Source organism: Vanacampus margaritifer, chromosome 3 (assembly GCF_051991255.1).
Source record: "Vanacampus margaritifer isolate UIUO_Vmar chromosome 3, RoL_Vmar_1.0, whole genome shotgun sequence".
NCBI lineage: Eukaryota > Metazoa > Chordata > Actinopteri > Syngnathiformes > Syngnathidae > Vanacampus > Vanacampus margaritifer.
In genome coordinates this window covers 5,053,084-5,069,789 of record NC_135434.1, presented here as the reverse complement: position 1 = coordinate 5,069,789, position 16,706 = coordinate 5,053,084, and the positions used below count along the sequence as shown (strand labels likewise).

At 40.9% G+C, this 16,706-nt stretch overlaps 1 protein-coding gene across 4 annotated transcripts; it reads right to left on the bottom strand.

Moving 5' to 3' along the window:
- Positions 1-142: 142 nt before the first annotated feature.
- kansl3 (KAT8 regulatory NSL complex subunit 3) lies at positions 143-16,043 on the bottom strand. 4 transcript variants are annotated; one of them, XM_077560841.1, is made up of 22 exons: positions 15,363-16,043; positions 14,153-14,427; positions 13,901-14,071; positions 13,727-13,817; positions 12,490-12,675; positions 12,273-12,401; positions 12,068-12,184; positions 11,879-11,977; positions 10,186-10,257; positions 10,019-10,093; positions 9,769-9,926; positions 9,627-9,690; positions 9,324-9,512; positions 8,109-8,262; positions 7,729-7,806; positions 6,447-6,620; positions 5,519-5,606; positions 5,154-5,281; positions 4,779-4,885; positions 3,166-3,373; positions 2,371-2,486; positions 143-859 (listed from the first exon to the last, which is right to left on the bottom strand). In XM_077560841.1, exons 1-22 carry the CDS (start codon positions 15,366-15,368, stop codon positions 857-859), a joined length of 2,688 nt encoding a protein of 895 aa, XP_077416967.1. In that variant the 5' UTR covers positions 15,369-16,043; the 3' UTR covers positions 143-856. The 4 variants fall into 4 exon arrangements, with proteins under 4 accessions (XP_077416967.1, XP_077416968.1, XP_077416969.1 ...); XM_077560842.1 differs by having other exon boundaries at positions 15,840-16,042; XM_077560843.1 differs by lacking the exon at positions 7,729-7,806 and having other exon boundaries at positions 15,363-16,040.
- Positions 16,044-16,706: the final 663 nt, after the last annotated feature.

Below are 16,706 nucleotides of genomic sequence, written 5' to 3'. Positions count from 1 at the left end.
CATGAAACCCTAATCGTGGATTGAAACCGTGATTTGAAACCCTAACCCAAATTTGCCACCCTGACTGTATATCAATCAATCAATAAATCCATCTATCCATCCATCCATCTATCTATCTTCCCATCCATCCATCCATTTTTGGAGCTACAGTATTTGCTTTGTAACCCACAGCACATTCACCAATACAGTATACTGTTGTGTGTAGGCCTGTATAGGATTAACTACAACAGAAAACAAAGATGCTTTCAGTAATAGAGAGGCTTGAGACGCAACTGCCAGCAGGTTTGCCAGCAGCGACAAACAAAGCGTGCCTTATATAAGGAGGAAAGGCACACAATCTTCCTGGTCTTATCTGCGTGCAGAATTTAAGACAGGATGTCTGCTCAGATGAGTGGGCTGTATTTACACTGCTGCTGTAAACACGCCACTTGAGCATTAGATTAGGCTTTCGAGGGAGCTTGAGGGGAAAAACACACGGGATGGTCGAAGAAAAATGGCAAATATTAAGACAAATTGGGGAGGAAATTAGGATGTTTACTGAACAGCAAAAAAAGTGTACTTTAGGGACAAAGTATTTTAAATATAATCACTAGACACAAATGCTCCTGCAGTGCTATCACATGAAACAAAAACAAAAAATGCTGCACACTCAAGCAACATTAGTTTAAACCACATCTGTAAATGTCAGTCTTTAATTGTGATCGGGATTAAGATTTCAATCTGCGTAAATATCCACGTGTACAGTGATGATGTTCCTGGAATTTTAAGTGAAGCCAGAAGTGTACGCCATATGCAAATGAAAGCTTGCAAGAGCACTGCAGCAGGGGCCCCTCAAGTACTCGGGTCCCATGTTGGATTACTGCAAGAAAAGCACAACAGAGACATGGATTTAAATCATCACTTATGATGCAACAATACTGTGGACGACTTTTTAAGCAATCAAAAAGTAGTATTTTGGCACCTATTGTTTGCTACGGTACCACGTTTTTTTGTTTTGTTTTTAAGTCCCTCTAAAGTTTTATTTGTATTTAGAAATGGATAATCAATCAAATGTTCTCCATTCATGGTTTTTGTGGAAAAAATTTGCAAAACAATGCCATTTTTTTGTATTCACACTATTAAAATAGCTTCTGAGGTGCAGCAACCAATTTAGAGGAGCTCAGATAAGATTTAGCTGAAGCCATTATTTTACTACTCACAATTACTCCCCCCCCACACACACACACACACCCCCGCGTCCTAATTGCGCGCTGTGAGACAATGAAAAGGGGCTGACGACATTAACACATTAGCACTTATCAGGATGCTCTGTAGCACACATTTTCCCTTTATTGCCTGTGAAAAATAGCAACTCATTCACATCATCATTTGTGGAAGCCCACATTTTGCAATTGTCTATATTCACATACCCCTCAAACCCTTTTCTACAGCACTTGGCCTCATTGGGAGTCAGATGACTTTTGCTGCATTTGAGGATGGTCGGAAGTTGGATATATCCGTGTTGGTTTTTCCCAGTTCCGACCAGAAGGCGTTCGAGGCGAAAGTAAACAACCAAAATGGCGGATAGTGATAAATTGTTTTTATTTTGGTCCTCAAAACTAATTTTGACCTCCAGCAAATTTGCCTTCTCACAATTTTGCTTCATTTATTGTTTTTATCTTATTTCATAAGCATTCCATACAGTTCAGTATTTCACCGTATAACTTCACGCACGGAGATAGCGGCATACTGTCACGTACGTTGTGTTACGTCACGTTATGCCAAATATTTATGAATGAAGAAAGCCGTCTAGTTTTATACACGAGGAAATTGTGTTTTACCAATCAGTCTGTTCCTATGTTCAAATTCACAAGACTGGGTCCACGGAAGGCCGAAATTGCTGCATGACGTTACTCCTGACGTGACCTAGACAGCACGCACTGATTTGTATATGAATGGATTGTCAATACTGCTGGTCAGTAGCACATTGACCGACAATCCGTTTATATGTAAATCAGTCATAAGTCCGTGCGTGCTGTCGAGTCGCGTCGGGAGTGACGTCGTGCAGCCGACAATTTCCGCCTTGTGACTCAGGACACAGGCTGTGTTTCCAAAGGGGTCGCCATTGTAGAGTGACGTCAATTGTGGTCCGTCGGTGAAGTCGGGGTACAAATTTTTTTTTCCGACTTTGCCAAGTGTAATTTCCGAGTTCAAGCGGGCGTTCCCCCTACACTACCTGGTTTGAACTCGGAAAAGTCCGACTTCCGACCGCAGCATTTGGTTCAAAGATGGGTACACCCTGGTCTGGTTGCCAACCAATTGCAGGACAGACAAACGACCAGTCACATTCACACCAATGGACAATTTAGTCCCTCAACAACTGAGACGCACCTGAGACTCACTGTTCCGAGCAGGTGTCACCTCACCCGCTTGGCTGAGCGATCCCGCTCTACTTGCAGGCTGAGCTCCTCGAAGCATCACTGTTATGGATGTGGGGGCTTTCTGCCCTAATGACAACACACAATAAAATAGGCTCAGCACTAAATGCAATATAAATGCAACCGTGCCAATAATAGGACATGAATGGGCTTACTGCACCATGCAAGTCAAACTGCTAGTTTGACCAAAAATGAGCGTAAAGCAAATGTCTCAGGTTTAGTTTAGGGTGATGGCAAATGCAGTTGAAACGGAAGACAAAGGAGGGAAAAACGGAAGCATTTAACAAGCCAGTATGATTCCAGTTTTTATTGCAACAGGGACAGAGGTTGTGTCATGTCAATACATGTCAGCATTTGTTGCATGTTACATGCGGGTGACTGAATGGAGCGTTTACAAAACAGAGTATGGCATGATGAGACAAATAAAAATAAAATGACAGCTTCAACATAAAAAGCCAAGTCTTTCAGACGCCCCAAAAAATAAAATAGATGACCAACTTGAGACAATTATTTTCAGTCAAACAGCTTCAAACTATCTTCCTAAACAAACGCTGCAAAGTGAAAACTTTTTTTTCTCAAATTGACTTTTTGAAACATGTCAGTGCAAATTGTATTGTACTGCTTAGACTGCCCCCCCCCCCCCCCCCACGCCCCCGCCAGATGCTGTCTTTGTCATCAGAGCTGCCCATTTTACACAAGCATCCTGCCGGTCAGCGTGGCCGTCGCCCTTTGGCAGTGCGAGACATACCGGCGGTCTGGTTGGTGATGTGGGCCAAGCCCGGCAAACTGCTGGCAAGCTTGGCCAGTCCGCCATTTGTGAGCAGGTGATGGATGGCGTTGGTTTTGGCCACGCCCCCCACGGTGACCACGGGGACTGCACGGAGCAGAGTGCTGCTATTGGTGGTGGTGGAGATGGCGCTCAGGACCTGATGACCATGCGGCTTGCCACAGAAAGCCTGGAGGAAAAGTCGACTATATTGATAATGATGTCATTTCTAGGGACACATACTGTATAAAAAGTAAAGCACATTTGTTGAGTATAGTTCATTATTTAACTTTTGAGTACAACAGTTTTGACACTTTTGAATTCTCTTTTATGTACAATACATTTTAATTTACGGAAGAGGATTAGGGCCAGTGAAGAGAAAACAAAAAAGGTGGGCAGGATTCTCACTTAAGTCTCAGGATTCTCATGACATTAAAGTGAGAATTCTGACTTTAGTCTCAGAATTTGCACTTTAATCTCACAATTCTGACTTTAAAGTGAGATTTCTGAGTTTGTGACATAGAGTAAGTCAGAATTCAAAGAATAAAGCCAGAATTCTGAAACTTAGGCCTTGTAGCAAACTTTAAAGTCAGTTTACTGATTAGTATTTTCTAAATTTGAGTTAAAATTTTTTGTTGTTGCAATAGTCAATGTATAGATTCATAACGGGATTAATCCATATTGAATCGAATCGTGACACAAATCGAATCGCCGGGTACTTGGCAATTCACACTCCTAATTGTTACAGGGATGTGATTTGACCAAAGTGAAATTATCTGAAAATTTAGCCGGGGGTCTGGGTGCCGTTGGCACCCAGCTAGGTCCAGGGCAGTGCCCTGGTGGGGGGACAAGGGGGGCGAAGCCCCCCTGAGTTCATGGGTTTTCCGTGTTTTTAAGTACTTTCAATGCACTCACATGACAAAGAAATAGACAAAACAACAGCATAAATTTTCAATGTATATTGAACTATCCCATATAAAATGGCAGTTTTAGTCAACTCAAAATCAGTCACATTCAAAAACATTGGACTGCCTTTGCTTTTAAAAACTATCACTGAGAATATCATCATATCTAACTAATGTGATTACTAAGTTAACACATAAATAATGTTGAAGAGTTCAAATTTCATGAACAAATTATTGTATCATGACCAAATGAAAAGTAACTCATATTAGAGCATACCACAAATGTCTTTGTTATAGCAGAAGATGTTATCTGTCGGAGTCATACACAATGAACTAAAAAAAAAAAAAAAAAAAAAAAAAAATCAGAATTTTTTTTTTTTGGGGGGAGATAAAAAAAGCGGAATTCCGTGAATTAGCGGAAAAATCACATCCCTGTTGTTAGTTTTCTTCATTTTATTATTATTATTATTTCCTCCACAAAGAGGAACACCTACAATTTTAGCCACACGTGTACGTATTACACAACCCTTTCAGAGGTAATTTTCCCGTCAGGTAGCATCCCAGTAGCGTGTAACACAACAGCGAAAACCCTTATGCTAATAAATGCAAGTGTTTGGTGGGCCGAATTAAAAGAACCAAGCGGGCCATATGTGGCTCACGGGCTTTACTTTGTCCATTTTGCTGTCATACCTGTGTGCTTCCAGCGCAGGCTTCCGCAGAGGGCAAGCTAGGTGCTTTGGTGACGATCTCCTGAAGACTGAAACTTAGGCCTTGGAGCAAACTGCTGGCGGAAGGTGCTGCACACGCAAACACAAATATCGTTATCCATCAATAAAAAACTATCCCTGTGGCATCCTCAAAATGGGTGGGCCGCACACACAACACTTATTCAAAGGGGTCAATTCAGGACATGTGTGCAAACATTGATGGTGATCGATGGACATTGGCTTCAAAATGTTCTCACACGCAGATCGATGTCATTCAGAGGCGCTCCTGGCGGTGGTGAGGCTTTCGCGGCACCGTTGCCAGTAGGATCAAATGTGCGGGGGCGGGCAAAAAAAATACCTTGGGCAGAGGCTGGTGCTTGCGCCTGGATTGGTGCGGACGACCCTGACGCCATGCACGGCTGGATGCTGTTGAAGGAGCTGCAGCCTGGGGACAGGGCACCAGACACCTCTGAGAGACTAGCAGACCTGCAGTAACACACATAACCACCGGTCCACTCAAGAGCCACCTCAGAAAGTGCTCTGTGGTCAAAACCCTCCGTTTCCTTCATAGTGCGCAACAGTCAGTCTTGCACCAAACGTACTTTTTTGTTTTGTTTTGGAGGGCGGGTCTGACGAGGTGGGAATGGGTCATGGGTGTGTGGTTATGGGTTAAGTTCTAAACTGGTTCTTATGAAACATGTACAGCTGGGCGGACTAGCTTACCGCTGGCCCGTGAGGAGTCCAGAGAGCTCCACGGCTCCGGCCACGGTTTGCCCCATTGTCACAGCTGAAGGCTTTCCAGCAAAACCCACTGCATAAAGACAACATCCAATGTCAAAATTTGATCAGTTGGGATGAACACTTACACAGCCCATCATTCACAAGCACTTATGTGCGGGAAAAAAAGATGATCAAATTATCCAATTTCACTTAATCGGTCCAAAAATGATCCAATCACATGGTATTTTTTTTATTTTTAAAATCTTTCTTTATCTGTCCATGTCGGACAAGTATTGTGACAGGAGGAACCATTACATGGTCTTCCACTAGATGGCACTAACTACACTTAAGCTTTGTATTCACTTGTTGCTACGCATACAAAAGATTTCACCAGACTTCACACCAAGTAGATTTGTGAGAAAACCGAGCCAACACCATTTTGGTAAACATGTTTTGTGACGTTAAAAAAACGAAAAGAAAATTACAGCCAGGGTACGCCCATAGAAGGGGTTCATGTGCCGGCTTGGCTGTAGTTGCAAATGATGAAACTGGTTAACCTGTGGGCAGTATTTTATTTTGAAATGGCTTGATCAGAACCAACAAAAAGCCAAAAAATGGTCACAATAACGCCTAGGGGTTAAAAAAAAATTAAATAAAATTGCCACCAGGTTCTAAATTGTCAATCAATGCCAATAGTGTTTGGTGCACTATATATATATATATATATATATATATAAATAAATAAAAATCAAGACAGAATTGCTTGTCACCAGCAAAAGAATATTATATTACTATTATAAAATTGATTAAAAAAAAATAAAAATACTCAGGAAGCAGTATCAAACACCGAAGCCTCTATTAAAAATGTTCAATTGATACCCAGGGCCAGTGGAAAGTGTACATACATTATATAGGTCATGTTAATTTGTACCTTCCTGTCCAGCTGGGTTGATGGTGGCCCCACTCGACTCGCTTTGGGAAACGAGCGTGACCTTGATCTTGGCCCGCTTGGAGGCTTTATTCGGGGTGGGGCTCGGCGTTAGCCGTCTCTTGCCGCGAGCTCTCAGCTCGTCTCGGTCCAACGCCTCCATCTGATCACTTGTCACTACAGAACAAGACACGGTGGGCTTTATGAAGGCGTTTTCAAATTCAAAAGTCAACAGAATGCGTACGAATAAATCAAAACCAAATTTACAAAGCACTATATGGACATTAAATTTTTTTTTTTATTTAAAGTTGTTGGGGAAGGCAAGGCAGTGTTGAGATATAAAAATCACGTGGTATTTTTTTAGTACAATATAAACTTTTTTAAAGGATATTGCATCATAATTTGGAATAATTATACACTTTATACTGTATGTATCATGAAAAAAATGGATTGTTCAAATCAGGGATGTGATTTGACCAAAGTGAAATTATCTGAAAATTTAGCCGGGGGTCTGGGGGCCGCTGGCACCCAGCTAGGTCCAGGGCAGTGCCCTGGTGGGGGGACAAGGGCCGGAGCTCATGGGTTTTCCGTGTTTTTAAGTACTTTCAATGCACTCACATGACAAAGAAATAGACAAAACAACAGCATAAATTTTCAATGTATATTGAACTATCCCATATAAAATGGCAGTTTTAGTCAACTCAAAATCAGTCACATTCAAAAACATTGGACTGCCTTTGCTTTTAAAAACTATCACTGAGAATATCATCATATCTAACTAATGTGATTACTAAGTTAACACATAAATAATGTTGAGGGGTTCAAATTTCATGAACAAATAATTGTATCATGACCAAATGAAAAGTAACTCATATTAGAGCATACCACAAATGTCTTTGTTATAGCAGAAGATGTTATCTGTCGGAGTCATGTGCATACACAATGAACTACTAAAAAAAAAAAAAAAAAAAAAAAGCGAATTTTTTTTTGGGGGGGGGGGGGGATAAAAAAAGCGGAATTCCGCGAATTAGCGGAAAAATCACATCCCTGTCAAATAGAGGAGAATAAATGAATTCTGATGAGGGGGAATATTCAAAAGGCTAGTGATGATCTGAGGCACGTGGTAGCGAATTCCCTGACATGCCATCTTAAAGAGTTGACTTTCCCTGATATGTTCTTGTCTGTGTGTAAACAGGGGGGGGGGGGGCTTTATGAGGGCAGTGGATGCCAAGGAGAAGAGGGAAAATAAGAGTGGACAGCGAAAAGAGGAAGGATAGCCACTTACCAAAAACACAAGGAGGAGTACCAGAAGGAAGGTTTTTCCTCACAAGCATGTTTTGTTTCATAAAAGCGGCAAACTGAGCTGTGAATGAATTGGGAAAAGGCGAGGAAGGAGGCCAGACAGGAAGGTTGCAGAAAAGGAGACACAAGAGTATTTCAGTCACGTTCCATCTTGCCCCATCAAGATGTTGTGACGCGAGGAATATTAATTAAGAGTCATGAATTTATTGTTCTTTGCTATCCGTTTCCTCAGCTATGTCATACGCATTTTTTTTCAAACGTCTACCCAAAGTCGTTAGTCTCGATTAAAAACGGTTTCATGTGAGAGCAGAACCTGTACGCGCGTGTGACAAGGTGCGGATCCACTGCAGTCTCTCTTCTAACCTTGAGCCTGCTTGTGTGACAGTACTGTGCCCGAGCGTTGCATGTGCGTCTTTAGGAGCTGCGTGGCTGTAATCAGACTGGACTTCTGCGCTGGGGACAGACCGGTCTTGAGTTTGGGGCTTGAAGTGGGACTGCTGCAGACACTGGACAAATCCTGTAGGACACATGTGGGAGGACATTTACTGTAAGGTGTTCTTCACATAATCAAGATTCACTGTCAGATCTGCGACTTTCACAGTGTATTGCTTTAAAAGGTGGAATTTGAGTGATTTGATTAACTCATTCACTCCCAGCCATTCACTGAAGCAACCCTCTTCGCTCCCGGCTGTTTTACTGGATTTTGACATCTTGGTTTCTTATACTCTGCTGCCAGCTGTTGGCTGTTTTTGTAATAACTACTATTGCTGCAAGCATTCCCTTCAGTTCTGAGGCTGCATCAAAGCCTTCTGTATGCATTAGCATAAAAAAAAACACTAATAAAAAACAAAAACGGATAAATACGTCTTTGGGAGCACGGTGATATTTAAACTAGAACGTATTTATAAGTTTTTGGGAGCACATGAGTTAAATGTTGCAGTGCTAGTGTCTTCAATGAAATTAACTCATTCACTGCCATTGGCGGCTATAGATGTCAAAAATTCATTTTAACCATTTCTATTAGTTTAAATTTTTAAAAAAAAAGAGTATGAAAACCTAGAAAAAATGTTTATTGTACATTTAGAACAGATATCAAATTTGTGATTAATTGTGAGTTAACTATTGAAGTCATGAAGTCGTGATGCGATTAGAAAAAAAAAGAGCATCAGTCGATTAAAATTTTTAATTGTAATTAATCGCATGACAAACTCACGATTACTTACAAATCTCACCAAAAATTCTAGTTTTTTTTAATTCTCTTGTTAACAAAAGTGGGAAAAAATATCAAACTAATAGAAATAGTTAAAATGATTTTTTTTTTTACGTCTATAGCCGTCAATGGCAGTGAATGAGTTAACATGGATGCTTTGGAAATTTGGGAGGAAGTTGAGGTGAGACTCCCAAAAAACCTCAGAACCAATTCTGTAACATTTTCTCAAATGTAGGAGCATCTAGAAAAAAATGTCGCTGTACGGCAGTGAGGAAGAACTTTTTGAGCTTTTCTTATCCTTTTCCGAAACTTCTCACCACAAATAACCCTTGGATGTACGCTCATGCCTCAAGCTGTCACCAACTGACCTCTGACCCTGACGGCGAGATAGGGAGTCTGAGCGCGGGGGAGGAAGGCCGTCCTCTCTCCATGTCAAAAGGGAAGTCTCGCCGAGGCCTCCTTTTCTTCTCCATGTCAAGGTCCCTCGTTTCACCTGAGCCGTGACTGTGGCTCTCTGCCCGTGTGAGGACACCGGACAGGAAGTCTGCAATCTCATCCTGCAGATCAGTCAAACAACGGCAAAAAAAAAAAAAAAAAAAAAGGCAATTTAGGTTGACATGGCTCTGGGAAGCACAAACAGAAAAGTAGAGAAATAGATTTCAAGCACCAACCTGAACGCAGCGGTCAACCATCGTCTGCGTCAGCCCGTCTGACTTCATTTTTGCAGAACTGATTCTGTCCAGGGAAAATTGATTGCACCGACTCCAATGTAAATACATTTGGAGGACATGATGTCAGACGTGCGTGACTCACCTGACGTTATCGTCGGCTCCTCCCACCACCACCATGCTGTTGTCAGTCCTCAGTTTCTCTCGGAATTCCTCCATTCCTTCGACGGTGCACTGAAGAGCGTTCTGACCGACCACGAACAACACTGGCGTCTTCATGTCCAGCAGCGGATCATCCACATCCTGCGAGTCACACACACACACGCGTCATATCAAGTATTGACTACAAGCAATGATTAGGAGAAAAAAAAAAAACAAAAAAAACATGAGCTCACCCCTCTTGGACCGTTGATCGTAAGCAGAGGGAAGCCGAGACAAATGACGGCGGTCAGGTACTCCATAAGGGAAACCTATCGAGCGGTCGCCATTAAATCAGCTGACCAGGCCTCCATCAAACCACAAAAGAAAAACACTAGAACTTTCGAAATATGGGAAACCTTACGTGACAAGCTATGAGCGCTCCAGCATTCCAACCAACCAAGATGATGGGTTTGTGGGGGAAGTGCCTGCGAACCTGTAAGTTTGAGATGCACAGTCAAACCTCTGGAGGGATGTTGGCATCACAGCAATATCTGAACTATAGCCGAACAATTAACTAACTCAAGCCCAAAAACGTATAAATACGTTTTTTTATTACTCTGTCCTTCACTCTTAAAAACTTATTTAAATGTTTTTTATGTTTTTTTTAATGCAACAGCGAACAGACGGCTTTGACGCAGGCTCTGACATGAGGTGGCTTAAAACAATGGTAGTTACTACAAAAAAAAACGCCAGCAGAGTATAAGAGAGCAACCAGGGCCAAGCTCTTTTTGCCAGTGTTTTCAACAGGAATGTGAATAATGACGAAACTTATATTCTAATGCTAATTGCTGCAAAACAACTACAGATACAATTTTTTTTTTTTTGTGGTAGGTTCCATGTTTTTTTTTTTTATACCAATAGAACACAATATTCTGTGGGCCTTGCAATATCAGTCAAAATCCAGTAAAACAGCGGGGAGCGAAGGCAGTTGCTTCAGTGAAAATGGCTGGGAGTGAATGATTTAATCACATTCAAATCAACATTATACTGTAGTAGAACTCAATTTTCAACCTAAAAAATACAACGCTGTCCACTTGTTTACATATTGCCTCATGAAACTTGAAAAGATGAAGCGATGAAGCCACACATTTGGTTGCTTTACTGTTGGAATCTGACTTGTGACTTATGTTTATGCCACACTTGTTTGGAATAGATTTGTAAAGTTTGTCATTTGTACTGTAAATCAAAGTGTTACGTAAATTTACAACTAATTAAAGTAGATAAATAAACAATCTTTCACATTCATTTATAGTTCATTTGCATTTATTTTAGCGTAAAAATAAATTGTAAGCTCAAAACATTTCTGCATAAAAATTCTGATATTTATTGTAAATAGATTTATTGCATGGGAAGATATTGAAAAATATCTCATATTAAATCACAATAATTAGGGTGGGGGTGGATTTTTAGATTTCATCATCCCTAGTCTGAATAGCTGAGGAGCTAAAATTATTTGCGCAATTTATTTTTTGATTAAAAAACACGAGGTGGGATTATGCAGTCCAAATTCGGGTGAATCTCAAATTATTGTATTATGGTAGGAAGTTATTTTAGTCATAATGCACAGCGTTACCTTGACAATTTTATTTGAGTGTGTCGCAAATCGATTAATTTTTTTATTTTATTTATTGAAGTACCCTTTTTTATTTCTTTATTCTTTAAGTATCTCACAGGTTGCCCATTTTCTGCTAAATCAATCATGCAACGCGTGTTCTGTGTGAGGTGAAGCAATTTATAAGAGCTTACCATTTTGCAATAAAGATGACAGAGTTGAGGCAGCTCTCAACAGTTCTTTTTTTTCTTTTTTTTTTAAACATTTAGGAATCATTTGTCATTTCCCCCAATGATTTTGAACAATATTTAACCGTTATTTATCAAGGTAAAGCAATCAAGAACAGATTCTCATTTTTAATGCCGACCTGGCTGCAGACCACAGAGGAAAGGGTTCAAAAAACCGTGTACAGTATAAGAAAAATACCATAGATAATACTGACAGCAGCACAATTGAGCGGGGGGGGGGGGAAAAAACAAACAAAAACAAAAACGCCCCTTACCTCAATGACCTTTGCTCGAACGGTTCCCAGCATGTGCTCCAGACATTGCGTAATGCTAATATTGCCGCCACTGCTGACATGGGTGTGTATGGGGATGACCTGACACACAGAAAAGGCTGTTAACGGCACTGTTTTGAAAAAAAAAAAAAACATGAGCAGAAATGACGAGTCCGAATATGCACTTGAAACCTTGCCAAAACAGGAGAGCTGCGACTGCCAGAATCTCATTCGTCGTGACGTCGACACGGCTGGATTGGTCGGGCTTGACGGTGCTATTAGGATGAGCGGTGATCCGGGGAGCTTGCACTGAAACATTCAACAACAAGCACTTTACTTTTTTCTCCCCCCCCCTCCCATAATGCACTAAACTATATTTGATAGTGTTGACTTGTACCGGTTTGTTTTGAGACAGAACTCCAACAGCGGGATCCCACGGACGCTTCAGCAGCAGCGAGAGCGCCTCGGCGCTGGGCGAACCCGTCTTGGATGCCGGGAGCAACATTCTGTCGATCAGCGACGGCAACTTTGCGGACAAAAAAACAAAAATAAGCACGTCATCGCAAATCCCATAGCGGCGAGTGGGCGCCGTGCATCGTGCGACGGGAAGCGACCTTGCTTTTGAGAGTCTGCAGAACATCCAAGTAGGCCGCCAGCAGGGCGAGATTCAGCGATTCGATCAGAGTGGTGTGCAACCACTGCGTCAGCTTGGTCTCCCAGTTCACGCTGGCTAAGGCATGACGCACCTTCCTGGCGCATTTGTCCACTGCGATCCTGCGCAATATTGGCTCATTGGATGCCTTTTGGGAGGAGGGATCACACACACACACGCATACAGAGTTCAACATCAATGAGTACGGTAGATCCTATTAGAATTTTTTTTTTTTTAGTCTAGTCTAGTCTAGTCTAAAGAAACAACATGCGATCGGGAGAGTCAGCCTCCCCCACGCATTGCTCTCGTCATTCACCGGACGCATTCAAGAGTTTTGATCGTCCCTTTAGGAACGCTACGGAGGCTTAACTTTTTTTATTTTAATTTTTTTATATATAAATGTTTCACATTGCTCGCTAGAGAGCCAGCCGCCATTCTACGTCACTACGCACTGAATGCGTTGCGACGTTAATAACAATGGCGGCGTACGTCCAAATTAAGTTTCTACAAAATGTATTAAAATGGAAACTATTTTTGAAAAATTTATCTCATAGTTATGTTAGTAAAGACAAAATAAATAATATAGAGCAAACGTGTCATTAGTCAGGGTTCCTTTTAAATGAAATTGTCAGAATTGTTTTTTTTTTTTTTATCTGAGCACAAATAAGATTTTTAGGGGTATAGGACAACATGTCGAAAATATTGTGTTACAATTTACAACAAATATTACAAAAGCAGATGGATAAATAAGAAACTCGGAAATGATTGTACATTAAAACAGATATAAAATGTATGATTAAACGTTGAGTTAACTAGTGAAGTCATGCGATTAATTACGATTAAAACGTTTAAATCGCCTGACGCCCCTAATTTTTTTATAATATTTTCTTTTTTTTTTAATCACGTCAGGCGATTATTTTTTATTATTATTGTAATTAATTGCAAGACCTCAATAGTTAACTCACGATTAAACACAAATTTAATATCTGTTCTAAATGTACAATATTTTTTTCCTAGGTTTTCACACTCTTGTTAACAAAAGTGGAAAAAAATGTTAAACTAATAGAAATAGTTCAAATTAATTTTTGACGTCTATAGCCGTCAATGGCAGTGAATGAGTTAATATGATGCAGTGCTAAATAAATTTAGTTCTGTCTTGCCTTGGATGGCATCAAGAGGAAAAAACAGGCACAACTTACATTTTCATTGGCCAAGCGTGCTAATCTTTCAGCCTGAAGTGCTTTTAGGACTTTATTGAACAGTTTGGTCTGAGGGACAGACCACATAGTCCTAAAAGAACAATGACAAAAGTCATAAACTCACACTTGGTAGAGGCTTTTTATATGCTTACTTGCTCCATTCGGTCGTCTTACTTGTTTATATGCTCCTCCCAGTCATCAGGCGGTGAGGGACTCTCCGCAACAGTGCGAGCAAACAGGACATGCCGCTCGCACTCCTTCATCACACTCTGAGCTTTGTGGTTATCGTACAGAGGAGCTGGCGTGGGCGTGACCGTCTCCACATCGATTACAGCTTCGGACTCTCTGCAACACAAGACACACTATTAAATGCTTTCTCATTGGATGATTCAAATGATTATTCAGATTGAATTTGATGTGGCTCACGGAGAGACTTCTGGCTGGCGCCGAGGTGTGACAAACAGCGTTCTTGTAGGCCGTGCGCTGCTGGCGTCCGGGTGGGCGTTCCACGGTTTGGCGTAGCTGTGGTCGAGACACACCAAGTCCAGCTCCCGATCGTGTGCCGACAGCTGGAAGAGCAAGGACGTCCCCATCTTCCTTGCTGAAATCTGGTAGTCCTTATCCCCGCCGCGGTGCATCCTCCTCCTGGGTCCAAACGGACCCTGGGGAGGCCTCCACAATCTCTTGGGCTTGACGCACAGCTAAAGGAAAGTGACAAAGCATAAAACACATTACGTCCTCGGTTTATGGGAGTTCCAACATGTGCTGTTTTGAGGTGATGATCATCTGTGTGATGAACTAGCAAGAAAGTCGTCTTGCGTCACAAAGTCACGCTCCGATACTTCCAAACTAGGGCTTGGCAATTAATCAATTTCATCACTTGTGTAAGGTTGCAAATGGGTGGAAAATTCCCCAACAATTCAGGTACATTAACGTAGGAAGTTTTGAGGAATTTTTGACATATTTTAAATTAGAGACTTTCAAGGGATTCAACTGTGAATTGAGGGTAATTTAATAGGAAGGTAATATATTCAAGTATAAATATAAACATTTTGTTTTGTCATAAGAAGCCATGAATGCTTTATAGCTAGCCCTCGTGGCATTGCACACCATCTGTGTTTGTAGAGTTCATTTTCTATGCAAATTAGCTCAGTTCCCAAATTTGAAAATTAACTACCGGGTAGTTCAAAATTCACATTTAACAAAGGTCACCATTTCAAAAATGAAGTTGTAAAAATGTACATAGAATGAACTTTGGATCCTTGTAATTTGATTTGACTACAATAACAACCTGCCTGGTTTGTATGATAGTCACAGGCAAAATGAATTGTCTATGTAATTCATTCAGTGTGTATGCGAGACTTTTGTCTGACACTTTATTAAATCGAATCGAAGTTATTTATTTACATTATCATGTATTATGGTATGGTCTTAAATTTTAACAACAAAAAAAGCCAAGGCACCGCTGTACATGGGAAGGTGCATTTAGTCAAACGTACATTAATATGACAGCTAAAAAAAAAATGAAAACGTCATCCCTTACCTCCAAAACAAACCCTCATTATCATTACAGTAAATGCATCATTAATTTGGGGAAGGAAGTTAATTAGTAGAAATTTATCATTAGCGTACTTACCATCATTTATCTGTGAACGTGACGCCGTTGTCTGTGCATTCATAAATAGCTCAATATTAAAAGGCTACAATAGTAGCTATGTATGACGCTTCTCCGCACTATTATATTTAGCTGCTATTTATCTTATTTTTCCTCTACCATGAAGAAACACGTCTATGGAGAACTCTAGCACGTTTTGATCAAAAATCCATCTTCAGAAGCTTTGCAGGTGCTTTGTCTTCTTCTCTGAGCACCACCCATGACCCGAACCAATACAACGTCATTCTAATTAGGAGTTTTAGTGAACCTGAATGTACAAACGATGTACATGACAAGGCACTACGTAATCAGACGGCTGTTCTATGTCGCTAAACAGTCACAAACCGCCATAAGGGCTCACTCTTGGAAAAGTGAGCGACTGTTGTGGGTGGGCTGGCCTAGCATGCTAAAGTTAGCATAGCTAGCTAAAAGCTAAGAGAAGCAGTTTACGTCGCTCACCTTTGCCTCTACCGATCCATTTATGGTCGCAATGGTTCAAAGTCTTCTTACGTGCTTAACTAACGCGAACGTGTGCATATTTAGGCGTAACTAATATTCGTTACATAAACGACACAAGCAGTACGCGTAAGATTGCTTTCTTTTATGTTGTCGGGGGTGTTGCCATGTACAGACGTCGCAGTCCCCCTGTAGGGTTGGTATGAAAACCACGTTAGCTAACTAGGCTGCTTTCCGACAGAACTGGCAACCCGGATTATGGCGCGTTCAAGGCGAACGCAAAACGCGGGCTGGATTTCAATCTAAAACGGAGTGGAGTTTGCTCTCTGATCTGAATGTATGACTGGTTAGCCGATATGCCTTTTGAAGCCGCCAGGCCGCCGTATTGGTCCTCCCAAGAAACGTTTCTCGGCATACGATTAGAGACAGTACTTAGTAGAAAGAAATAGCGTGATTTATGTTTTAAATTTGTTAAACATAAACAAGACAATTTCCGACATTTTACAAAAAATGGAGAACATTTGAGACAGTACTTAGTAGAAAGAAATAGCGTGATTTATTTTTTAAATTTGTTAACCATAAACAAGAGACTTCAGACATTTTAGAACTTGCCTTAAATACATGTACAAATCATATGCTTAATAATGTTTACTGGAGAAAACTTTTTTTTAACTAAAGAATTATAATTCAACAAAAGATGCCTCTGCCAAATCTCTTATTGGGGTCTAAGGAACTGAGCGATACAAGAAAAAGGGGGTCTTCAAAGCAGCACATACTGTCCACTTATTTATTTTTTTACTTTTTTACCGTAGTCTGCTCGCGAGAAGGGAGGAGCAAGATGGCCGCCCGGTCGCTTCAACGATTTGCAAG

Excerpts from the sequence above, each read along its gene's own strand:
- kansl3 (XM_077560841.1), bottom strand. Across the intron at positions 9,513-9,626 it reads TGGTTGACCGCTGCGTTCAG|GATGAGATTGCAGACTTCCT; the intron begins GTTGGTGCTTGA and ends ACTGATCTGCAG. Across the intron at positions 2,487-3,165 it reads CATCACCAACCAGACCGCCG|GGCAGAAAGCCCCCACATCC; the intron begins GTATGTCTCGCA and ends TGTTGTCATTAG.